The 27,527-nt window shown below is 34.0% G+C and overlaps 1 protein-coding gene across 1 annotated transcript; it reads left to right on the forward strand.

The window, feature by feature from the left end:
* The first annotated feature begins 6,116 nt into the window (after positions 1-6,116).
* LOC122031025 (cullin-1-like) lies at positions 6,117-27,407 on the forward strand. The gene is made up of 19 exons (XM_042590073.1): positions 6,117-6,425; positions 6,541-6,640; positions 11,126-11,311; positions 11,438-11,485; positions 11,559-11,762; positions 11,836-11,913; positions 13,804-13,893; positions 13,982-14,062; positions 14,151-14,213; positions 15,807-15,842; positions 15,932-16,018; positions 16,091-16,240; positions 16,382-16,437; positions 16,554-16,674; positions 16,746-16,907; positions 19,798-19,941; positions 20,020-20,238; positions 20,362-20,529; positions 27,038-27,407. The coding sequence occupies exons 1-19, from the start codon at positions 6,286-6,288 to the stop codon at positions 27,137-27,139; spliced, it is 2,235 nt and encodes a 744-aa protein (XP_042446007.1). The 5' UTR covers positions 6,117-6,285; the 3' UTR covers positions 27,140-27,407.
* Positions 27,408-27,527: the final 120 nt, after the last annotated feature.

Here is a 27,527-nt window from a genome sequence, read left to right on the forward strand (position 1 = left end):
CAAGGTACACCTTCCTCTTTTGTCTATAGAAGGATAATAACCACAGAGAAAACAAGGTACATTAATGGTTCCTGATTTTAAAGTCCATTGATGTGGACAGTCGGGATATGTATCCAAAGCAGGTGATAATACCTATTTGAGCATCATATCAAATGGTTGATATATCTCATTCCATTGTTCTTCTAAGTCATTTAAATCTTCTTGTAATGTATCTGTAGTGAAATTATATTTATTAATTCTTCTTGGTGATTGTAAGAAAGAATTTATTAAGGTATAGTCTGAGGATGATGGTATTTCTTCTATGTCGTCAATTGAGACTATTGAGTATATTGAAGATGTGTCTGAAACATCTGGTTGGATTTCTACTAAATCCATGTTTGTACTATTTATTAACTGTGTTTCTCTTGTGTAAAGGTTTTTCTTTGTAGGACATGCTGAAGAAAGATGTCCTGGTTCGTGACAAGTGAAACATGTGATGGTGTTTGCATATGTTTTCTTAGGTTTATATTTTCTTATATGTTTGTCTTTATTTAGGTAGGGTTTCCGTTCATTACTTTTTCGGACAAAATATGTTTTCTTTGGTTTTTTCTTATGTCGTGTTTGTATATTAGGTTGTTTTCCTTTTCTTTTATTTTGTTTATGTGGATTAGCTCCAATTGTTATGGAGTATAAATTTGACTACAAAAATCGTAATGTTGGTTTTTAAGTTGTTTTTTTATTTGTATGTAGGTACATTTTTCTTTCAGTACTGCTATAATGTGTTGTATTCTTATTCTTATGTTATCATATTATGAAGGTACTTTTATATCTGCCCATGCTTTATGGATTTCTTTTCCTAAATCTCTTGGTAATTTACTAAACAATCTTTCTCCTAATTCAGGGTTACAATAATTTCCTGAGATTGCTGTTAGGGCCAAAAAATCATTACAAAATGGTTTGATCCAGTTCCAACTTAGAAGCTGTAATTGCTCTAAGTCTCTCATTGCTTCTCTTTGTCTTAGGTCTAAGCCTGTATTAGCATCTTTAGCTATTAACAGGCGATGTATAGTATAACAAAAATTTAGTATATTATTTCCTTGGGCTACTATTCTAGCAATGTCTTCTGAAAATTTTTGTTTATATGCTTCCCATGCAGCTCTTGCTACATCTCCTAAGTAATTTTCTCCTATTCGCATCATAGCTTCACCTGATTCAATGTCAAGTTCATGTTTTGCTTGATAATCCCTTTGGACTGAAACAATCCATTGTTCTAGATATGTGTCATACATTTGGGGATCCTCACATTCTGCTATATTTAATAGTACGGAGTTTTTTTCCAAAATAAGTAATTTCTTGTGGTCGTCTTTTTTCTATTGTTCTAAGTAATGGATTATTATTGGTGTATGGAGCAATCCTAGTTCTAGGGAAATGCCCTTGGCCATAATCCCTTGTCCCCATGGAACTTTCAGGATACTGTGTGGCTAATGGAGGTATATTTAAGGGTATTGGCCCAGATGGTCGAGATGTCCCTGATGACTCGGCGGGATTCATAAGATTTATTTGTGGGAATTTTCTAGCAATTATATTCTGATCATCATCAAAATATAGCTCCCAATCCCATTCTAATCTATGTAATTTTTTTCATTGTGTTCAAATTCTAACAGTTCTTCTGTGTTTTTATGGGATGTTAATCCGATAGGAGTATACATGTTTTCGTCTAGGTCATCATAAAAACCTTGAAACTCTTGAGTATTGGTTTCTTCAAGTATACTTTCAATATTCATTAAATTAAAGTTTTCTCCTTCTTCTTCTTCTTTTTTATCTTGAGAAGTAGAGAGTTGATAGTCATTAAACCTGGCTATTGTTCTTCCATGCCTATTTTTGTACATAATAGATTCTTTTGGTCTTAATGTTCTTTGTTGTGTATTGAGATCTAGGTTCAGAATCCAATCTAATCCTGCTAGGCTTTTAGAAGAGAAATCCTTTGGTTCCAAAAAGGATATCCCTTTTGATGTCAAGGCCTTTATAATAGAATTTATTTGGACTTTGTAACTATTATTAATTTGTGTTGTTGTTTTTCCCAAGAAGATTATGTCAATTTGTATGTTGTTTCTTAGAAAATTTCCATATCCTTTTGCCTGAATGTTTATTTTGATATGTTTAATAAAATCTTCTATAGTCATATTAAAATTCGGACAGAAATATGTTATTCCAAGGCTGTTATTCATATCTACTTCTATAAGGCCAATAATTGCCTGTTCTGTTTCTGAAAAACGAGAATCAGAGAGGACTAAAAATACTTTAGCCCCTATCCTTTTTCTTGTAAGTCCTCTAAGTCATATTACCAATAGTCCTAGATGGATATATTTATGGCTTCTTTGTGATAGTGCCCTTGCCGATTCTATGGTCATGAGAGTCAAGTGTTCTTCTTTTCCGTCTGGTAAATGTAGTGGTTGTGTCCTATGATGCCTATAAAGTGCTGTTGAAAAAATTTAGTAATCCTTGGTTATATAATCGTCTTGGAGTTAAAGTTGTTAATTGTCTATCTGAGAAAGTAACCATATTACTTTCAACATCTATTAAGTCTTCTAATTGATATGTACTTGTTGAGGTACTATTTCACCCTTGCGTTATGATATTATCTAACTAGGAATTAGTATTTGCTTCCATTTGTCCTCTTATTGTTTGTGAGAAACCTGAAAACGACTGTATTCTAGATTGTATTTGACTCATTGTAGGTTAAAAATTTATATTTTTCTGGTTTCTTTCGAGAGATTATGGCTCCAGTAGAGAGCTTACTTAAATCTTTTGTTATAGTATTGATACTTTCATATAAATATGTGGTCTTGGGTGTATTTTTAATTTGAGTTTCTAATTGTAGTAGTTTGTTATCTATTATTGTGAGTCTGTGATGTAGGGATGTGAGTAAGGTTAATATTGTGTTATTTTGTTGAATAAGAACTTGGTCACCTGTTCCTACTACTTCAAGTTTACAATATCCTGTTTCTGTTGTCTTAGCAAATTGTTTGGAGAATTCTAAAGCCTCTTCGTAGTAATTATTTTCAAAGTGCAATTTGCTCATTTATATTTAACTTCCTCAAGGTTTGTTGTAAGTTATCTAATTTGTTTGTGACTAAATCGGTGTAGGTTATAAGTATCTCCTTAAGTTGCACTAGTGTGTCTAGTGAGTCAAAGCTACTTACTTCCTTATTCCTTAAATGTCTTTTAAATAAGTTATCTTGAGATTCTTTTAGAAAATCTAAGTTTTGTCTGATATTTTTAATCTGTTTATTTTGTTGTTTTAATACTTCGGTTATTGTTTCTAGGTGTAACTCTTGTTGCCTTATATGCTCTTAAATTGTTAAGGGAGACTCTTTGCCATCATTTAATTCTTGACCATGATTATATCAGGGGTAATTGTTGTTTAGGCATAAAAGGTCCTTAAACGTAATCATATTCAACTCTACTACAACATTATCAAAAGAGGGCTGACCGATGAGCCACTAAAAGGCTGGCAAGTTCTGCCCTGACCTCCAGAGCTTACAAAGCCTCCTTAGCCAGATCACAACAATATGCAGCCCAAGAACAACATGTAGATACTTCCACAACAAGTCAGGCGACCCACTCTATACCTCCAACCCATCTCCAAGAAGCCTAAGACACAAATTCTACTCCCTCATTGAATTCTGTCAGCGAGCATAATCTCACCAACATGATGGAACCATAGGGACCTAACCTACCCTATTGTCCTTCTCCACTCTCCACCCACTTTTTTTCAGTCCACTACTCTCCACTTTACAGTTTCTCTCCATTACTTTGCCACCAGCTGCTCTCTCTCTGTTCTCATGGACAGGTCCCCTCAACCTCTCCCTGAAAGCACGGATAAAAGGTTCCTTCTCCCCGAAGGAACCGACCCCCTCTCTTCTCTCCCTCTCCTATAAGAAGCCCTCACCAACCCTGGCTCTACAGACTGCGACCCCTGCTATTTGGAAGCAAGTTTTCAAGTGTGTTGCAACTTCTAGCTTTTATTTCTGTAAGTATGTGTGTTTTTCCTCCCAAGTATGTAAGCAGTCTCTATCTGTAAACAATTAAGCGTCCTGTATAAGCTGTTTGTTTATATATGCCTATCAGTAAAAGTCTTTCTGTACTAGTTTGAAAAAAAAAATTAGTGGTTTATATTCTCTATTTATGTTCTCTTTCATTCCTCAGTCCTTATCTAAGTACCCACAGGCGAACAGTAACTGTATGAGAATTCTTGCGTAAAACCTGTGCTGGCTATCTAAGGTTAACGGGACAATCCCAAAATACCAATAGACAAGTCAGGGTTGCAAGTTTATTGTTCTCTACAGGTGAAGCTCACTCGGAGGAAGAATAACAGAAAACTAAGAAAATAAAATCACTATTTTAAATAAACTATCCACATTATAATTAGGCATTCAGAAGTACTATTCAAATTCACTGTTTAAAAATATTGTCACAATTACTGTTTAGAAGTACTGTTCATAATTACTATTCACAATTACTGTTTAGAAATACTGTTCACAATTACTGTTCACAAATATAAATATAAATATAAAAATATATATATATATATATATATATATATTATCATAATTTCACATTACTAAAATATTTATTGATAAAAATAATAGTATAATATAATCAATGACAGATCCAGATAAAAATTTAAGGGGTGCTTATCTGCAACTCTATAATTTGCTTCGCTGCTCGAGCTCATTTTCCTTCTCACCCTTCATACTACAGCCTGCAAACAGAGGCAAAGTGCTAGAAGCCTGGAACTGAGATAGGGGGTGCGAATTGGGGCAAGAGCTATAGCCGTTGACTGCTCCTTCGTTCCCCCATGCTTGACTGTTAGCACCATGATTCATAAGAATGACCCATTCCAATATAGGATTTATTGTTTAAACTTTTTATTAGAATGAATTTAGTAATTAAATAATAATAATAATAATAATAATAATAATAATAATTATTATTATTATTATTATTATTATTATTATTATTATTAGTTGATGACATGTAAAAAAAAAAACTTTAAATATATAAACTTTATTTAGGATTTTTTAAAATTTAAAATAGCCTTCCCTCTCTTTGTGCATCGTCTCTATTGTCACTACTAAACCACTTCATTGTTACTTTTCACCTCTCTTGCATCTATCATAGCTGTAGCCGCAGCCATGATATATCATCGGAAAAGACATTGTCATCACGTCGTGAGTTGTCATTGAAAAATACACTATCATGAGATTTGATTAGACACCCTCGCACCCGACCGTCAACACCTCCTTTATTCTGGGAGCAAAGAGATACTTTCGCACACCCATGTATGGAATTTCCAAAAGTAAGGGAGTGATTCTGCATACCCCATACCTACTTACTTCTGCCAACTACTTCTTCCAAAATCAAATATAATATATAGTTAATTTTTTATTTTTTAAATAGTTTTACCCTTGCTAAAATGAATCATTATCACAAACATGATACCAAACTAACAGAAAAAATTAATTAATATTTAGGAAAAACAATATAATTCATATGGAAGCTAAATGATTAAATTTTCGTATTGCGTATATATTTTTTTTAATTTGCAATTAATGTCTTTCACGTACGGGAGTCGAATTATTTCCTTAAGTAAGACGAGCGTTTTGTTAAATAGAAATCCAATTAAACTATCGAAAACTAAATTAATCTAACTTTTTAAACTAATAATCAAATTTTATAATCAAACAAAATGAAATCAATTAATTTGATTGGTGTTATTAAATTAATTATTTTTGTAAAAAATATATTTTTATATTTTTAAATAAAAACTTATTTTTTTAATAAAAATTAAAAAATCTTAATATGTTTTTTTATTATTTAATTTTTTTTATCAAATTAATTGATTTTTAAAATCTATAATTGCAATCAATTTAATCAAAATAATTGATTTTTTTAAATTTCTAAATTTTTAAATAAATCGAACTAAAATTTTAAATTAGTCTATCCATTGTTTCGGTTGAATAGAAGTTTAAGAAAAATTATTTAAGATAAAAATGATTTTTATTATTATGTCCCAACATTTTTTGAGATAAATAGAAAAAATATTTTTGCAAGAGCGATGTTAATAAATAGCCCTCCCCAACCTTTTGCAGTCGTCGCTGATGCCCCAATTCTCTCCGCGCTCCGTTTTGGGGTTTCGATCTCCATCTCGCTAGGGTTCCTTTCGTTGCCTCGCTCTGTTCGCGGCGAAGGAGACGATCCTGATTCCCGCTCGATTTAACTGGGACACGATCCCGCTCCAGGATGTCTATGCACGAGAGGAAAACGATCGATCTGGAGCAGGGATGGGAGTTCATGCAGAAGGGCATTACCAAGTTGAAGAACATATTGGAGGAGCTCCCGGAGTCGCAGTTCAGCTCAGAGGACTACATGATGCTCTACACGTATGTCGTCCGGTGGTTCCTACTCAATTTGAACCCTTTTTCGTTATTCTTCTCTCTCTCTCTTTTTTTTTTTAATTATTTTTTTATGGTTTGGATGGTTCCGTCGTTGGAGCAGGACTATCTACAACATGTGCACCCAGAAACCACCGCATGATTACTCGCAGCAGCTGTATGACAAGTACCGTGATTCATTTGAGGATTATATCACGTCGATGGTGAGCATGGCTAATTTTTACTTCCGGTTTCATTCTCCCATAATTTTAGTTGGTATTCAACCCTAGAATAAGAGTTAATTGATCACAATTGTTTTTGGAAGGATGATGTCTATAAATACCTATCTTTTCATTTGTAATCGTCCTTAGAAATAGAAACCTTTTAAAATTATTAATCTTCCAAGTAGGGATGTAAATGAGCAAAACCAAGTCAAACCAAGTCAAACTTTGTGTTGTTCAAGCTTGTTTGACAAGGTAATAAAATTGAGCCTAAAATGAACCAAGCCGTTGAAAATGGTTGTTTAATCTTGGCTTGGTTCCTTTTTTATAAGCTTGAGCTTGGTTCTTTTAGATGTTATCGAGCTCTCAATTTGAGTTTGCTTGATTGATTGAAATTTTTATATTTTTAAGCTTGTTTGGTTAGTCCGTAAACTTGATATACATGCTTGTTTGTGTATTTTGAGAATTTCTTTGTCATTTACAAGTTTGGTAAAAGCTATGTTGATGAATATGGTTCACAAACTTTATTCGTGGACATTGTTCACGAACAATTCACAATCTTTGTTCATGAATATTAACAAGCTAAACATGTATATCTTCAAGCTTGTTCATTTAGTTCAATTTCAAACTTGTTCCTTTTTAAAGTGACCTTGTGTATATTGAACCAACATAAACAAATTCTTACCAAGCTGAACATAAGTTTGCTCACGAACGCTTGATTCATTTACGTTCCTATTTCCAATGTCTCTCAATTTCTCTCTAGTAAGTAGGCTTAGCAAATTTTCTAGTAAGTTGTCAAAGTGTCACATGGGCCAGTGGTGCTAAAAATAAGATAGTGATGATATTAGAGCCATATTATGCTTATGAGTAATTACGTCTAACATTGATACCTTGGGAAATCAATCTCATGTACTAGAGGGGCAGTACACATAAGGTAGACTCGACAAGGCTAAGGATTTGGAAGTGGATGCTATTGAAGCTTGGGCTGCTAACTTGGAGCAAGTTATCTCCAAGGTGTAGTCCACCATAAGGGAGATTAGTCTTGGTAGTGTGGAGGAAGATACCTTCAAAGTGAAGCCCATTATTGAGGATCTCATTAAGTGTTCAAATGGTGTAGAGATAGAGTGCATTGAGTTAAGTCTTGCCACCAAGAAGGTCATCCTTGAATGCTTTGATTGCTAGAATACTTACCACGTGTACAAGCCATCTCGAGCTTGCTGGACTTATAGTGTTCGTGGAGTGGGAGCTGTAGGGCTTACGAGCAGAAGTAGAAGCGCGCGCGCGCACACACACACACACACTAGGGAGTTCATATACACACAAGTGGGATTAGCTTGGAGTGTTCACATCCCAACAACATCAATACTATGCCAATGCCAACAATAGCCGTCTACAAGGGTGCCTGTGATGTGAAGGAACTTTCTTCTCTAACCTTGAGAGATTTTTTGATTTCAAGGGTATATAGGATGATGCTTTGTGTATCAATGGTGCGCCCATTTATGTACAGAATGTTGCATAGCTGTGGTGTTGTTGCTAGTTTAGATAAAAATCTTAACTCAATAGGTATTTGGGAGTACTTCAAGAAGAAACTCAAGAAGCAATGCAATCCAATCGACATTGAGGAGGCATGTGGTCCTTTACATCAGCTGAAACAAATGGGTAGCATTAGAGACCATGCCAAGGATATTTCTTTATTTTTGTTAGAGATTGATGACATGATTGATAAAGATTCTCTTTTCTACTTCATGGATGGGTTAAAGGAATAGACACGTGTAGTGTTGGCGAGATGAGGTGTGTTGGAGCTAGAAGTTGCTATCACCAATGCTGAGCCATTCATTGATCACTCTTCCCAATCAAAGGAAAGCAGACCAGTTATAAACAAAGTGTGGATATAAGGACTGTAACGATGGTAACAAGTTGGACATGGCAAAGACAAGTAACTTAACACTAAAAACCTTATCGTATTTGTGATGGTTTACATTGGATGGATTGTTCGAAGCACAAGATCCTTATTCCCATGATGAACCAACATGAAGAAAGCAATATCTATGACAAAGGTCCCAAAGCCATAAATTTTTCCTAAACCAAGAACGGTCTTATGTTCATAAATGCAATCGTTAATGGCAAAGAAGTTCGAGCCATGTTGGATACAAGAGCAAGTCATAATTTCAATATCGAAGATGAGGTTAAGCTATTGGGCCTTAAGATTGCTAATAGCGGAGCTTCCCTCAAAGCAGTGAACTCGCCAGCTAAACCTATTGTTGACATTGCCAAGTTGATTCTGGTTCAACTTGTAGAATGAAGTAGAAGCTTAAACTTCTTTATTGTACTAATGAATGACTTCCAAATAATTCTAGGGTTGGAATTCTTCTACCAAGTGCATACATTCCTCTATTAGCGACAACCCCTCACACCATACTTGCAGGAAATAAGGTACGTGCCATTCCAACAAAAGTATGTTGCTAAGGTTGAGTCTAACGTGCTATCAGCTCTACAATTCAAGTGGGAGTTAAAGATGAATACACACTACTTTGCCACTATCCAAGAGTTGCATGATGGGGAAATTCATGACAACTCCAAGGAGCTAGTATTGGAGATTATACAGCTGGTGCTTCAAGCATGCCACATGAGCTATTAAAGAAGCTTCCACCAAAGCATGGGGTAGGTTACCAAATTGAGTTGGAGCTAGGTACTAAGTCATTGTCTACGACACCCTATCGCATGACACCTCTTGAGTTAGCTGATTTACGGAAATATCTCCAAGATTTGCTAGGCTCATGCTATATTTACCCCTTTAAGGCTCCCTTTAGTGCTCTAGCTTCCTTTTAAAAAGAGGATGGATCTCTTTGCATGCACATCGACTATTGAGTGCCTATACGGGATGACACATGTTCAAATCCTGAAAACAATCTCTTGCAAAAAGCAGGGTAAGACTGCATACAATGAGTCATTCCCTGGTACCTTGCATGACGGGAGCTTCGTGCATCGGACTGTCCTTTTTCTTTTACCTACAACAAATAATAATGCACCATGCTTTGGATTATAAACATATACTTGAACTCTCACGGTACCTGCAAGTACTTAATATAGATGGTTAGAATATTTTAGGCAAACTTGAACTTAGCTTAGATATTAGAATATTTTAAATAAACTTGAACACGACTTGGACCCTAAATCCCTAATGTTAAGTATAATCAAGAACTCAAACCTGGTTTGGTACCCATGGATGCTTGTCAGGGTACTTATTGGCATGCCCTAATTAGTGGACATGCAAATATGGGGTATTTGCTGCCATACCCTAATTACAGCACATGCAATATTTTGATGACATATGCAACTAGTTTTGAAAATGCTAAATGGTATGTTGATAAAAATGGCCAATATATATATTTTCATTAAAATTTATTAATCAACTCATATATTATATACTTACTTATATAACAAGTATATGCCAATCATACAATGAAAAATACATGCAAAATAATAGTTGATATTATTCAATAATGTAGCATGGACCATCTACATAAAATACATAATTAATATTTAACATGTGTTATTTGTAAATAATTATTAAGGCTTACAAGTTATTACCTATGATACCCTAACTAGTGCCTATGCAATATGTGGGTGACATATACATTTGGTCTTTAGAAATTCTAAATGATATTTTATTATAATAAAAATGGCTAACAAATTTACAATAAAGTATGCTTATGCAACATATTCAATTCATACTCCCACATAGAACAAGAATATGTCAATCATACAATGCAAAATATATGAAATATAATGGCTAATATTATTCAACAATGTAGCATCGATCATATACATAATTAATATCCATATAATTAATATTTAAAGTGTTTATATTTACAAAAGAATTAATGAGCCTTACAAGTTATTAGCTACCAAATACAGTAAATTATTGTGTTTAGTAGGGGTGACAACAGTTAAGGTTCTCAATATTTTTATTGTCTATACCCTACCTACTTGATGCGTCCAAGCCAATACCTCTCTTACCACTTTCTACAAGCAGCAAACCTGAACCTGATCCCTCTTAAAACATCATGATATCTCCAATATTCAAAATAATAACCAATTGGACTGCTAAAAATAACTAATTCCATCTTTCATATACAAAATATCTCTTGTAATTATGTATTCAATTAAATCATCATCTCCAGCAAATTAAATCCTCTTAAAACATACACCTATTTTTTAAAGTTAGTTTTGATACTTCAGAGTTCTGCTCATCCTTGCATATCTTATTGGTTGCAACTCTTCAGTGAATTGAAACATATACAAGGTGGGGAAAGTGTAACTAATGAGGAGGGATCAAGTGTCTGCAAATTGAATATTGCACAATCATCCGTCTGTTCTTTCATTGAGATTTTGAACTTTCATTCTTTAAGCCTTCTTTTTGCTGTTCCTTGCCCGCACATAATATTGGTTTGCCTTAAATTTGTTAATCAAATTCACTTCTTTCAGGTATTGCCTTCTTTGAGAGTGAAACATGATGAATTTATGTTGAGGGAGCTAGTTAAGAGATGGCTAAATCATAAAGTAATGGTCAGGTGGCTTTCACGTTTCTTTCATTACCTTGACCGCTACTTTATCACAAGGAGGTCACTTCCTCCACTAAATGAAGTTGGGCTTACACGCTTTCATGACCTGGTATAATGACATCCTTCTTTTGGTGCATTCCTGCAGAGTTCATTGTCATTCTCCATATTTCAAGAATTTTGCAGTAGGATACATGAGTCTGACCAAGCTGTTACTTTCTATTATTATTTTGTATAGGTCTATCAGGAAGTCAAGAGTAAAGTCAAAGATGCTGTCATCTCCTTGGTAAGTCTTACATTGTGTCTCAACATCAAATATTCAGCTTCTATCCGCCCTATCATTATGCATTTATAATCAGATTGATCGAGAGCGTGAAGGGGAGCAAATTGATAGGGCTTTATTGAAGAATGTCTTGGACATTTTTGTTGAAATTGGATTGGGTAACATGAAGTGTTATGAAGACGATTTTGAAACACATTTGCTTAAAGACACTGCTGCCTATTATTCTAGGAAAGCTTCAAACTGGATTCTTGAAGATTCATGCCCTGATTACATGTTAAAGGTACCGTATATCCAAGAATATATTCACATATGATTTCTGTCAAAATGCTTAATGTTCTATGCGGCTTTTCTAGGCAGAGGAATGCTTAAAGCGTGAGAAGGACAGGGTTGCACATTACTTGCACTCTAGCAGTGAACAGAAATTGCTAGAGGTATGAGTTTGCCTTTTTATGAGTTATATATTTAGCTGAAGTTATTAGTGCCTTAAATGTGCTTCCCTTAAAGGTTGTGTTCATAATCTTAAACTTTGTTGAATTATACCAATCAGGTTGGTTGTGAATATTTTTCTTTTATTTGATGCTTCGACTACCTATTCTGAATGGCACACGGTCTAAGACCACTCCTGGGGATTATGGATAGGTTTTTTTTTTTTTGTTAGGATTAGCTCTTAGAGTCAATTGTTAGATGATTGACAAGGGAACTTTTGTATCATATTTCATTAATAAAAGACAATGGTTATTATATTTATTTTAGATTCGTGTCAGATGAATAAATATAATAATATCCTAGGTAGTAGGTTCTAGTGTACAACATATCAATTGGTTGAATTGATAGTGGGAAGCTCTAGATATATTGAATACTACTCTTTAACTATTCCTAGTCAAGCATTAATATACAAAGATAATATTAATGCGTTGAGATTAACATATAGGTTAATTGATGACTTAATCCACAAGTCATGGATGTAAAATATTAAGTTGACACATAGGCATATATTAGAGAATATGCACTTAATTGACCTATCATGAGAATGTTTAATAGATCGTTATATGAGTATCATAAACATTTTCATAAGGACTATTAATATGAATAATCCTTAGACTTGAAGTAACTACGTTTCCCTACATACGGAGTTGTGTACTTTGATATCTACAAACGTCACCTATAATAATGTGGACTATAAAGTTGATCATTGGTATGTAATAAGTTATACGGAGGGATGTGAGTGATGTAGATAAGATCTATACCTTTCATATGACGGAAGTGATATCTCTCGGCCCTTGATTATGTTGGACTACTAAAATGCATAACCATGCTCAAATAAGTTAATATGAGATATTGAGCTCATTTGGTTAAGTGAGTCTACTTGGAGATCAAGAAACATAAAAATTGATAAGAGGATGACACAGATATATTTCATTGATCAATCTAGATATCGAGAATAGAAGGATCAAACTATACAAGATAATAGATACAGAAAGGTTATGTTGAATATTGACATTCTCGTCACTTGGATAGCAATGATGTATTGCTAGATGCTGCTCATTGCTTGTGTATCTAAAATGGTTTTAGAAATACTGTTAACGTTATGAGAACCTATTAGGTTACACATAAAGAACATGTTGATTTGGAGATGAGTTTATTTTAATTTGACTAAAATATGATGGACCCTAAGATTATAGGACTAATCCAAATTAGACTCATTGAGTTATGTTCATATGAATCCAACCATTGGATATTGGATTGAATCTAATCTGAATTAGATTCATTGAATTAGACTCAACCACTAACGTGGATTAGATTCATTGAGATTAATGGCCATTAAAGAGATTAATGGAGCATTAATGAGAGGAAGACCAAAGGACAAAAACCTTTTGTATTCATTGGATGTGTACAAAAGGCCTTTTGCATTGCATTGCATTTTCGGTGATGAATTGGATCTTCTTCCTCTTCTTCTTCTCTTGGCCGAATCATCTAAGTGGCTAGCACCACGAAGGTGGTTCTTCTCCGAAGGCTGAGTTCGTGAGACGAACGAATGACGTGTTCGTGTGGATACCAAAGAGGTGCGGCCACTCTGATTGTGCTGAGATCCGACGAATCAAAGTTGCTGCCGGGATTGTATCGTTCACGCAATAAAGTGTATACTGTATTCGCTTGGATCTTTGTAGGGATTATTTTTCCGTTGCGTATATTATTGTTTTTCGCAAAGATCCCTACAATTTTGACTTACCTTATTAATCTTGCAATGCTACTAATATTAATTAAGCTCTTGCTTCATTTTTTACTACCCCAGTGATATCATTCTTTTTCTTGCCCCTTAGAAAGTGCAACACGAACTATTATTTGTCTATGCTAGCCAACTTCTTGAAAAGGAGCATTCTGGATGTCATGCATTACTTCGAGATGATAAGGTACCAGTATCCTAGTTGATGCCTGTTAAATGAGTTTCCCTTGTAAAATTTATTAGGATTTAACAACTATCATCTGAATTCTTTATAGGTAAATGATCTCTCGCGAATGTACAGGCTCTTCTGTAGAATACAGCGCGGCCTAGATCCTGTTTCTCAAATATTTAAGCAGGTTTATTTCTGATATTTTTACTTCTCACCTTTTGGATTATCAAATTAAAAATAGTCTAACTTTCTGGTTTCTGAATTTTTACTCTCAGCATGTGACTATTGAGGGCACAGCTCTAGTTAAACAGGCAGAAGATGCTGCAAGTAACAGAAAGGTAGACTAGTTAGTTTGTTTGTAGAAGCATATTGTTTTAAATCCCATGAATTACTAGGTTTAAGATTCCAGTGCATCCAAACACCATCCACTCAAAACTAGAGAGAAAAGTGAAAAAACGATTACAAAGTGTCTAAATTGACAATGTAGAATTATGTGTAACAGACTTGTATATATTTTGATGCTTTGATCTCAATCAAAATCAGATAATTCTTAGCTTAAACATTTTGCTCTTAACATTTTGCAACTTGTCATCTGCATTTCAGCAATCTTTTAAGATGTAATAATATATGCATTAGTCTAAACTACAGAGTAATTTTGCAATGAACTAGGTTACTTGTAAGTGTGGTTTAGAAATGGATCCTTTTGTGGCAACTTAGTGAACCAAGCAAGGGTTAAAATAGCTTTGCCAGAAGTTTCACTTTTGACCGAAACAATATAGTTTCAGTATTCTGCCATGCCGATTCAATTTTAGTACTCATTTACTTTCACTTGTATATAGTTGAAAAAACTTCATTATGTTATAGACTATTACAAGAATTTTGATCACCTTGTCATGGATCAATGGAACATTTGTTGTTCTAACATCCTTACCAGATTAGGGATTTCCAAGGGCCAATTAAGTAATTATCCTTGGATATGTGGTACTCTATATATGTCCATTAGAATGCCTTGAATCACCATTGAGAAATGGAGTTCAACTGACACAATTGCAATGCAATTAGGTTTGACTATCATAGAGGAAGATACACATCTTTCCGAGCTTTAATATGATGAATTATCATATGATGCATTAGAACTATAATAAAAGACTAAAAGTACGATGAACCATTATTAGAATCAATGCTAAATCATTTTGTCTACCACCTCTATATCAATGTTGGTACTTGCTCTTCATAGCTGCACTATAACCATCATCATCCTAGGTTGCATGGGTATATCCTTGCTCATATGCCCAAGGCTCAGGTGTGGAGTCAAGGGAATAAGATTCATTCCGTACGCATCTGCACAGTCATTGCATCCATCAGTAGTTGTATTGCTATCAACATTGCAAATTATAATTTTGAATTTTTTGTCTGATTACATCATCAGAAGGCGCTGATATCTCATTACTCTCATCATGCTCTTTCTTATTGATTACATCTAGTGGGTTTGACCAATCAATTGACCTCTTCTTTGTAGCTAGTTTCTATAAATAGATTTGGAATATTTCTCTTTTTCTTTACTAGAGATTTTAGTTTTTATTGTTGTTGTTGTGTTTGGGATTGAGATGTATGAAAACATCCAAGTTGATGATCCGATTCCTCCATGTTGCTGCGTCAATTTACATATAATATCTCTTCATCCCTTTCTCTGATTTATAGATTTCCAGTTATTCTTCTCTCTATGGATCCACATTACTTTTGGGCCATGCTGTGCGACATGGCTTGGTGTTTGATTCCATCGAACTAAGAATCATTATATTTTGGCTTACCATATCTTGTGAAGTTTTCTGAAGTCTGCCCTCCCTGCACAACATATTTGATAAACTTTTCAGAACTTGTTTACCTGTAAGTAACAGCACCTGTAACATTCTTACACTGTAAATTTTCAGGCTGAGAAAAGGGATGTTGTTGGTCTCCAAGAGCAGGTACAGATTGGTCATTTCTTGTTTTACTTGTTTGGGAGCTAATTGATTAGTCATTATCTGAGTCATCTTAACGTCCCTGGCGTTTGTAGGTTTTTGTTAGAAAAGTTATTGAACTACATGACAAATATTTGGCATACGTGAATGATTGCTTCCAGAATCACTCCCTTTTTCACAAGGTATTTATTATTATGGACAACTATTTGCGATGTATTTCTTATGATTTATCCAACTTTGCCTGTTTGGATTAGGCACTCAAAGAAGCTTTTGAGGTTTTCTGCAACAAGGGTGTTGCAGGCAGCTCAAGTGCTGAGCTATTAGCTACTTTTTGTGACAATATCCTTAAGAAAGGTGGAAGTGAAAAACTCAGTGATGAAGCAATTGAAGAGACTCTTGAGAAGGTGAATACCGTGATTATGTATCAGTTCTTAATGTTGCCATAACCCATCCTTTATCTTGTATTTTATTTCTCATTTTGATGTTTATATTCCTCTTTCGTAGGCTCTAGGGGTTGGATTCAACCATTTTCCTATGTTTTGCAGGTTGTAAAGTTGCTTGCTTATATCAGTGACAAAGATCTGTTTGCCGAGTTCTATAGGTATATAGCCGTCTATTTGTTGGCTATTTGGTGACTTGTATCCATTATGATATTACCTTTGTTTTCTTTTCTGTTATTTTCAACCTTGGCTGAAGTCAAAAGTTGTGAATTCATAGGAAGAAGCTTGCCAGGAGGTTGCTCTTTGACAAAAGTGCTAATGATGACCATGAGAGGAGCATTTTGACAAAGCTAAAGCAGCAATGCGGAGGGCAGTTTACTTCAAAGATGGAGGGCATGGTCAGTATCAGCATTTTGATTTGCTCGGTTAGATATACAACGGTGACCTGATTTTGTGGGTTTGGTTTCAGGTCACTGATCTTACCCTTGCAAGGGAAAACCAGTCTAGCTTTGAGGACTATCTCAACAGTAATTTTCATGCTAATCCAGGGATAGATCTTACTGTTACTGTTCTAACGACTGGATTCTGGCCAAGTTACAAATCATTTGATCTGAACCTTCCTGTTGAGATGGTTAGTTGACTCATGTTCCATTTGTCTCCCCTTAATGTTAATTTACTATTATCAGTCTTAAAATGCCAATATGAATCTAATTCAGTATGAAAAAGAAATGGATTTAACAAGCAATTATCCATTTTTTACAGCAAGAACTTGCAGAATGTACTTAAATGACTCATATCATAGCATCTCAGAGGATATTATCTCAGTTAATTGAACATTTGTTAGTATGATTAGCCTAAATTTAATATGGTTTCCCTCATAATTTTAACTCATAATCAGTTATTCTATTATAATCCTTCATTTGTTCTTATTCTCCGCACTTAATTTTTCACCCCATTATATATTTTCTTTTGTTGTACTTAATACTATCAATAAAGATTAAATAATATCGTATTGCTAATATGAGAGATTAATATAATCAATAAATAATATTTGATGATTTGGTTATAATTATTAATAAACTGCCCATGTGAATCTAGAGCTTGAGAGAAAAATATTAAGCTTTGTATTAGGGCTTTACAAGCTGTGTAATTGACTTCCATAGAGTTCTATAGAAAGATAAGTTTTTTTTTTGTCGACATCAAACACTCATAATGCAAATTATTATATTATATATTTCCATTTAATAACATATGACGTTATTGATAGGAAATAATAAATCATAATACTATTAATAAATTATAATTAAATAACAATTTAGTTTGCTTAATTAATATTTAAAAAGGCTCAATAATTACCTAAACTACTTGTTAATATGTCTTAATATATACTTAATTCCTAAATTACCTAAATTATCTCATTATCTTAATACATTATTATAGGAAAATAAGATCTTTTTGTTGTCGATCCCAAATTCTTAATGATGATTTATTAACATATATTTTACCAAAAAATAACATATCAGACATTCAATGGATATTAATAAATGATAATAATGTTAATACATTAAAATTAAATAAAAATTTAGTATGATTAATAAGCAGCTATATATATAAAATTGTTAATGCCTCTCTAGTATATATCTGTCAAATTTCCATAAACTTAATGTCTAATTACCTCCTTAATTTTCTTTAACCTTTATACATTATTAACTTAACTATATGCCAATACTTGATAGTCGAGTTATACTCAAAATATCCCTCTTCTCCACTTTCCTAAATGACTTTGCCTCAAATTTAACAAAATGTCACCTTTTTGTTGGTCTTCAGATGAGCCTCTTCATGCTTGTTTAGTAAAATTTTTATCAAGCTTGAATAACAAAATTGTCACCTTTATAATTTAGGTAAAACTTTGATCTAATACGTGAAACTTATATTATTTACTTATTTTTTGACATATTATGAACGATTTAAGATTGCAAAATTTTATAAATTATAATGTTTTGTATATTTGAATAAAAAAATTAAGAAATAAATTTATACTTAAATTTTATGTAAGTTGGTAAATAAATTTATTCATAAATTGTTTATGAGTTTTTTTGATAAATGTTAACAAACCAAGCTTACTATAGTTCAAGTTTGTTTGTGTTATATATTTGTTTACTATTGAACAGACATCAATGAGCTATATCGAATGAAACACCAAGTTTGTTTATGAAGAGCTGGTTCCTTTAAGATCCTAGTTAGCTGATTGGCTGATTGTTGTAATGTAGTGATTTTTATTTTATTTTATTTTTTAATGCACCTGACTTGATGGGCCTACTGCCTTGTCTCACTTATGCTCTTGGCCTTGTTTAACTTACCTGCAAGATTTGGTCTATGCATATGCCCTTCACTCTCTGCATCATAAAAGCCAATGTAAGCTATCGAATGTTGGTTGTACTGTTGTTAGATCAGATGTCTCTCAGTGGTGGATGTAGGCAATCTTGGGGATCCCCTAAAAAATGCCTCTTCTCTCATCTGATCTTTTTGTCTTCTCATGCTTTTGGTTTTCCTTCTTCCCATCCTCTATATTTCTCACTTTCTGTTTAAGCATATTTGATTCTTGGCAACTTATTTCAAACACTTCTGATTCTGTCTTCAATCCAGATTAGTATCCAATTATCCATGGTATCCGTGAACATCAGAATAAGATAATTGCTATTAGCTTAACTTCTTTTGCTGTTTGGAAATTATTCAAGGTACAGGAAATCCCATCTCTCTAATTGAAGTTGATAATGAATATACTGTACTGATACACCGACATCGCTTGGAAAAGCTAGAGTTATTGACATCAAGTCAAAGTCTTGCCAAGATTTTTTTTTATCAGAAAGGATCCGAATACTAAGTATAGCTACCGTACTTGAACAGATAAATGTAGGTCAATGTGCATAATCTAATACTAAAATAATACTGGAACCAGAAAATCACTACACTTACCCAAACCCTTTAAGTTCTTTGTCCTATTGGGTGACAAGTCACATCAAATTTTGCTCTCTTGGGTATCTGATTGGCCCTCTGTTGGATGTCATCCTTTGTGTTATGGATGGTCTGGTCTTGTTTCTGCCTTTACTACATATTGGTGGGAAATGGTATTGCCAAATTCCTCCGTCTTTCATTTGCTTACTTACCCTTTTGTTTCCTGTTGCAATTTCTTCAATCATGTTAAACACCATTTTTTCTACCAAGAGATGAAAATTAAGAGCAAAGAAGGAACATAGAAACCTTCATCCTTGTTCTCATTGGCTTTATTCTAATCCAAAACAAACATATTGCAGTGCATTACTACAATATTATTTCTTTTGGCTTTACTAAGTTCAATTGAAATAAATGGTTAGGACAATGAGGAAAGATGTGGGTGACATAAAAGCAATAATGCAAATTTATGGATTTCATCTTCAAATTCAAAGATTTGTTATTTAAAGAAAATTGTGTGCGAGTTTTTTACTTGTGTACGAGGAACTGATTTTAATATCTAATTTCAGGTTAAGTGTGTGGAGGTCTTCAGGGAATTTTATCAGACAAAAACTAAACATAGAAAGCTTACTTGGATATATTCTTTGGGTACCTGTAATATCAATGGGAAATTTGAACCCAAAACCATTGAACTTATTGTAACAACATATCAGGTATCTATTTAACCCTCAATACTTATTGTTTAAAATAATCTTGGATGTCAACTGTAAGCATTCGTGAGTTGTGTACAGGCGGCTGCTCTTCTTTTGTTCAATGCCTCTGATAGATTGAGCTATTCAGAGATCATGACTCAACTTAACTTGACGGATGACGATGTAATCAGATTGCTCCACTCCCTTTCTTGTGCCAAGTACAAAATTCTTAATAAGGAGCCAAGTACCAAAACTATTTTGTCAACTGATGTGTTTGAGTTTAATTCCAAATTCACTGACAAAATGAGGAGGATCAAGGTCTGTGCGCAATTCGGAAGATTTAGTTTTTTTCTTTCTTTTTTTTTTTCCTACTCGTGGTTGCTTCTTCCATCTATTTAATCACACATTTATTTGGATTCATTGGTTTGTCATCAACTTCAGATACCTCTCCCTCCTGTGGATGAGAAGAAGAAAGTAATAGAAGATGTTGACAAGGACAGAAGATATGCCATTGATGCTTCCATCGTGCGCATTATGAAAAGCAGGAAAATTTTAGGTCATCAACAGTTGGTGATGGAGTGCGTTGAGCAACTTGGTCGTATGTTTAAGGTACTGGATTTCTCTCTCATTTTTGGCTTCATAGTGAATTATATGCATACTGTTGATACACATGAAATAATATGCCCACAGGTTATTTGTACACTTCATGTTTCTACCACATGGTTTTTAAAATTAACTGATTATGATCAGTCCAGTTCGAACTGTTTCAATTTCACATTCCATTTTATCTAGGTTATAATAAATACAAAATCCATTGAATTGACTTTTTCTGATAATTATAAACTTGAATCAGCAAAAAATTCAGGTAAAGCAAGTAGGAGAAGCAGATGGATTGTTCTAATTTTGGTACACATCTGCTGTGTGTGCGTGTGTACAACAAAATAGAGGGGATGAGATACATAAGATATGGGAAAAGAGGTTTTATTGCCCCATGCATTCATTGATATTATTGCCTCTTTGTCTTCAAATCTAAGGTTATTGTGGTATCTGCCTAAACTAGTAAGGAAAGTTTAATATTGACCTTATTGGATTTGTTGGGTTACTCAGATCAAAATTGAAAAAGAATAATTTTAAACTAAGAAAATAGAAAAGCATAAAAACTATTTTTTTTATCAGTGTATCATACAATAGAAAAGGAATTATAATAATTAAAAAACACGAAAGAGTTTCTTAAAGGATAATGTCTATCATATTGAGCAGTCTTCTAAATAATCCAATTTGACTGTAATTAATATGGTAAAATATCTATTTATTAATAAATACAATCTATTTATTTCCACATATTATTTAGAATTATGTTGTGTAATTTGGCGTGAACTATTTTTGGAATTTATGAAAAATTCTATACATTATCTTTAAGATTCCTAGTAGTGAAAGATTTTAGGCTTAATCGAGTAAAGATAGAATATATGCAATTTAAATTTAGCATTATTAAATATAATAGACAATTGTTAAGAAAGAAGCTGACGACGACTTATCTAGAACTGAGAGCTTTAAATATTTAGGATAATTTTTGCAAAAGGATGGAGGGATTAAGAGAAATGTCTTAAATACAAGCAGGATGTTGAAATGGAGAAGGGCGTCGAGTGTTCTATATCGTAAAGTATCTTTTAAACTTAAATGGAGGTTCTACAAAATGACGGTTAAACATGCCATGTTATATGGAGCTGAATGTTGGGCTATGACTCGAGCACATGATCAGAAGATGAGAGTTATAAAGATGATGATGTTAAGGTGGATGCGTGAATATACGAGAAAGGACTAGATAAGAAATAGAAATATTAGAGTTCTCAGGGTTGCATCTATTGAGGGAAAAATTCGAGAGACAAGCATAAGATGGTATAAATCTGTACTTAGACGGTCAATAAATGCTCCAGTTAGGCAATGCGAAATTATGATAAATATGTACATCAAATGAGGAAGATGATGACCAAAAAAGATTTGGATAGGAACAATAAAATAAGATAAAATTTATTTAAATATAGATGATGATATAGTAGGGATATAACACAGAGAAGGATCCATGTAGCCGACCCCACCTAGTAGATAAATCTTGGTGGTTGTTTTATTCGTATGTCAAATCATGATTTTTATTAGCCTAACTATTTTAGTAGGTGGTGAAGCTCATTTATTTATAATTATTTCATCATTGTAACATTTATGCATTTCTTATGGAATTATAATGTTTTAAAATGATCAATGCATTGCAAATATACTTTAAAATAATGAAATTTAGTTTATCTGGATTTTTTTGGGTAAATAAAGGTATATGATACATTTCAATTTTTTGAAAATTTTAGTATAATTTTCTATCTTATTATTGAAGATTGCACTAAATATGTATAGGTGGATGAGAGCGATTACAGATATTCTTAATATTGTTTTGAAGTTTTTCTTTTGTTTGTTATTGTTATAGCTGATTAGCTAAATAATGGCTGAGAAGCTCGGACATGCATTTTAAAGGGTAATTGTTTGAATATAATATGTGATTACGCTGTCAATCTTTTATTTTTTACCACATCCAGTTTTTCTGCTTAGCACATGCCTATCTTTTATTTCTTTTTATTCCTCAAATTTTATACTTCAGCTTCATGCCATGGAGTTGTGAAGGGTTGAGGATGATGATTATTTGTTGTTTCCGCACCATTAAAACACTGTTTTCATTATATGTGTTCTTTTATAGGATGACCATCGGTTCTATCTCTTTTTATTTAGTTTTTGGAACTATCTAATGTGGCAAAAAAGTGATTCGCTCGCCTCAACGTCTCTGTCAATCCATCCCTAGGCTAACACGGAGGAGGTAAATCACGGGTGGCTATTAGCCATTAGTGTAATTGCCAAAGCATGGGGGAAGGCATGCTCGGACGCGCCGAGTTGTTTTTAGAACTATCTAGAATCATATTATGGTGACATCATTCAACAGATAATATCATGATGACATCATTCATGTTATGGTGAATCATATTACACTGTAGCGACTTTCAGCATCTCTTCTACATCTCATATTATGGTGGCATCATTCAACAGAATACTTTGGAGTTGGCAAAAGTTAATCATTTGACTGGAGCCATCTAATATCCTCTCATTTCAATCATAGTGTCCGCTGTCTGAGCTTTCATACTCTATTCCAATCCTGAGAAATCAGAGAAATCAGGCAAATCGGATTGGTCTTGACCAATCCTGATCCAATTGGGTTGAAAAGTATGGATTGCACAATTAATTGCACTTTAGAGGAAAAGGGTGTGTGACTGGTGTAAGGAAATTAACAAGAATTTTAAAAGAAGGCAAGAAGCTAAGCTTTGGCTTTCACGTAGATGTGTTTGCTGTACAAAGAAGAAAAGTTGGGGGGCCATTTTAAAGTAAGACACGAAAGAAAATATCTAATATTCCAGTTTGTGAACTATACAAATGAAAATATATAGATAGATATAATAACATCTATAATATCATTACCTTTGTATGAATTGTTAGAGTTAATAAATGGTTATTTATATGGTATGAGTAAAGAATGTTTATGGTTTGGGTATTATGAATAATATATTTTTTTTATGCCTTCCAACTTAGTATTAATGCTTTCTAATTCTAAGAGTTTTCTTCATCAACCCTCTTAGGTAAGTTTGGATTTAATATTACGATGCTACCTTTCCTTGATCCATCATGAAGATATCCAAACCCTTCTCTCTGTCCTCATGTGCCCCTGTTAATTCCTAGGTTGCATCTCACACTTTGTCAATTCTTCAACTTCTCTTTGCCATTGCAAATCACATGGAAAGCCTACCTACTTCCGTGCTGTCTCCATTCAGGCCACTCCTACATTCTTTTGCATGAAGTCACCACTTGTTCTTCGCTAATCTCATGTCTGTCATTGGTGCCATAGCATCATCTATATTGCCCCACCCTCTAATCTTCTGCAGCAAGGCTCTCATCAACATCTCTCCCAGACACTGGAGGCGACAGATTTGCACGTTGCCCTTGTCTACTAATCAAGTAAAGGAGACCCTCTCTTTTGCCACTGATGATACCCTTATTGGTTACCATGACATCCACCTTGCTTGTTTACATCAAGAGGCCAAAATTTTATGTTTCTCCCTTGGCTATCTGTTCTTGCTTAGGTCCTTACTTGAAACGACATTCAATGCCAGTCCAATTCAGTCTGTGGACAGGTCTACCTGTTCTTAAGTTATGAAGACCGAATCTTTTACCACTTACCTCTGGTGTTTGCGCTAACAACTGGAGGTTACTATATCTGGCTCTTTAAATGGCCTGCTTATACTGTGCCCTGTCGTTGTGCGAGCAGTTCTGTGCTCCAAGGCACAACTGAGAACCTAATCAAAGTGGTCATCCTAGAAGCCTCCAAAGCAAGCAGTTCCCCTTGTTAAGTTTTCTTCACCTCTATTATACTTGCATGCCCACACTAATTGAAGCAACATGATAGTATTATGATTTGGATCTCATCAAGAAGAAATTGACAATACTTTTTTTGATAGGTTGTATGACATCAATATAGTTCTTTTTCCTTAACTCAATTCCATAGAGTCTGATGTTTGTGAATGTGGAGAGGCCAATTTTTAATGGTTGCAGAGAGAAATAGAGATTAGAGCTCAGACTAACAGTCGAGTAACATATAAATTGAGATACTTCTGATAAAAAAGATAAGAAAATTCTTGATTACTTAGCAAGACCTGATCAAACCATATATAATGCTCATTGGAATATTATATATTCTTCTATTATCCAAGGAAATTCTTATTTCTTGGCGAAAAATCAAAGAAATAAATTCATCATCCCATTACAATATGATAAAAAATGAGAGAATGAACTAATACCCTGTTTTGGTATTTCAATTGAAATACCAAAACATGGTGTTTTTCGTAGAAATAGTATACTTTCTTTTTTTGATGATCCACGATACAGAAGAAATAATTCGTGATTTACTAAATGTGGGACAATAGAGGTTAATTCAATTATAAAAAAAAGAGGATTTGATTGAGTATAGAGGATCAAAAGAATTACTTCTGAAATACCAAATGAAAGGAAATGTTTTATTTTATTCTCTACCCTTGCAAGGTTTATATTCTAGGGAGTGAAAGACTAAGTTTGGTATTACTCTCATGGATGAGAAGATATAAAAAAGAATTGGATCTCTAATTGATATTATTTGTTGAATTTTAGACATTAGGATCATTGTGCAAAAAGGCGGGTCCCGCCGCTCAGCGGCCCCCTAGGCCTGGCCCCACAGGAATCCTAGGAGGAAGTAAATCAGCGGTGAATGCTGGCCCGGTTAAAGCGTGGTGTCTCCGGAATTTAACACAGCCGGCCCAGATTATTCATCCAGTGCGCGTCCGTGGACCTTCGACCCTATAACTCATTGTGCAAGGATGCCACGCCTTAACCGGTTGATCCAGCCCGCGGGGGCATAATATCAATTAGAGATCCAATTCTTTTTTATATCTTCTCATCCATGAGAGTAATACCAAACTTAGTAAAGGCAGTTGTCTAGTTGGTTTCACCATGGCACCAAGGCGCCAAAGGCAACCCTTTTAAAAAGCAGTGTAGGAGGACTGCCTTGGCTGCTCAAGAGGTCCACCAAGGCATTCTTGATAGTTTTAAGCAAAACATATATATTTTTTATATAAGTTGTTGCATCATTTGACATTAGTTATCTTTATTTTAAGATTAGTGTGACACCGATTATGTTTTGACCTATGACTATGATTCATTGAATTTTATATTTTCTTTGCTTTAATATTATATTAATGTTGACTGCCTAGGCTTCCTAGGTGTCCACCTAAGTGCTAGACAACGGGCTTATAGCATATTACAGCATGAATCTGCCTTTTAATACATTGATTATGATCAATGTCCTAAAATCGGTCTAGGCAGCCGCCTAGGCGTCGCCAGCCGCACCAAAAATATGCTAGTTGGCCAACCTAGGTGGCCTTGGACTAATCGATCGATTTGTCTAGGCATCGCGGAAATAGTGCAGGGTTTAATGATTTTTTTTAGTTTGGGCTTTTAAATTTAAAGCCCAATTAATTGAAATGTAACCTTTTTTTTTTGGATTGGGCTTAAGTTTTATAAGCCCTAAAATTTAGTCCAACACGGAAATCGATTTGTTGGCTTGCCTTAGTGGCTAGCATTAAACTCATGAGTGAGAGAACTTTACAAAGATGATTTTGCATCCGAAAAAGAAAAGGAGGATCACAATGATGATATTGAGTTTGTGTCCATGAAGAACAAGTTGTTGAAAATTAGAGAGAAGTAGAATAAATTTGTGATATTTTATTAGTTGTGTAATTTTGAACTTATTTTAAATTTGATGTTATTGTGTTAGTTATAGAATGTGATATATTATATAATTTATATTGATATCGTATAATTTGGGGGCCTAGGTGCTAGGCGTTGGACTGGCGTCCGACTAGTGCCTAGCGAATTTTAGAACCTTGATTATGATATATACTAATTTTGATAAGGTATGATATTGATTTTATTTATTTTAGCTCATCGACTACCTGCATCAATATAATGTTTTTAGTAGTTAATGAAAGCTTAAAGAGTTATTTGGAGTTGCTTTTTTAATCTCATATATTAACATTTTGAATTTTTTACTCTTCAAATTCTTCCAATCAACTTTGATACTACTTATCAACATTGGATCCTACCTATCTGATATACTTCATACCAAATGCTCTTCACCATCCTGTCATAATTTAGAAACCATTACCACCAACTATGTTTTAATACAATCTTGTTTTTTCCCCCTTTTTTCTCATTGTCTGTGGCAAAAGGTAAAACCGTCACCTTGGTGGCTCCTCTAGAGTGGCCCCACACTTAAAGGGGATAAATCACGGGAGATTTTGCCCAGCAACAGTAGCGCATACCAGTTATTGGCATAGCAGTGAAATTTGGAATTGATCTAGTTTGGTTGTCCCATTTTGTTGTATATTTGCGTCTGTTGAAATGAGAAACAGCTTCAGCCAAGTATAATACATATTAAAAACTGAGTATCTTCTAGTATTATTCATTATTTAGTGTTGTCCACATACTACTTTTGCAGCCCGACTTCAAAGCAATAAAGAAGCGGATAGAAGATCTGATCACTAGGGATTACTTGGAGCGAGACAAGGACAATCCAAATCTTTTCAGATATTTAGCCTGATTGATCCGCAATCTCATTAGAACTCCCCTGTCAAACAGAATCTGAGTGACAGCATGCAATGAGCCTAACCCTTTACGTACTCAGTGCTGATTGATGACATTTTGTAAAGATTCTGGGAGCATCTTGTACATTCATCTTGGAACCAGGTTTAAGAAACTGCTCCAATACGCACTGAAGTGAGGCATTGTAGTACTAAGAAATTGTGTTATTAAGATGGTAATGGTGTTTAATAGTTTAATCAAATATTTCTGGTATTATATTTTCCTTATTTTCTGCCTTTTATTATCACTTGGTTCTATTTTACTTGTGATATATCGGTGATACTGTCTTCTAAGTAAACAGGGTTATTTGTATCTGGTGAAAAATGACCGCCCTAGTTTGATGCTTA

The sequence above is a fragment of the Zingiber officinale genome, chromosome 11A (genome assembly GCF_018446385.1).
Source record: "Zingiber officinale cultivar Zhangliang chromosome 11A, Zo_v1.1, whole genome shotgun sequence".
Classification (NCBI taxonomy): Eukaryota; Viridiplantae; Streptophyta; class Magnoliopsida; order Zingiberales; family Zingiberaceae; genus Zingiber; species Zingiber officinale.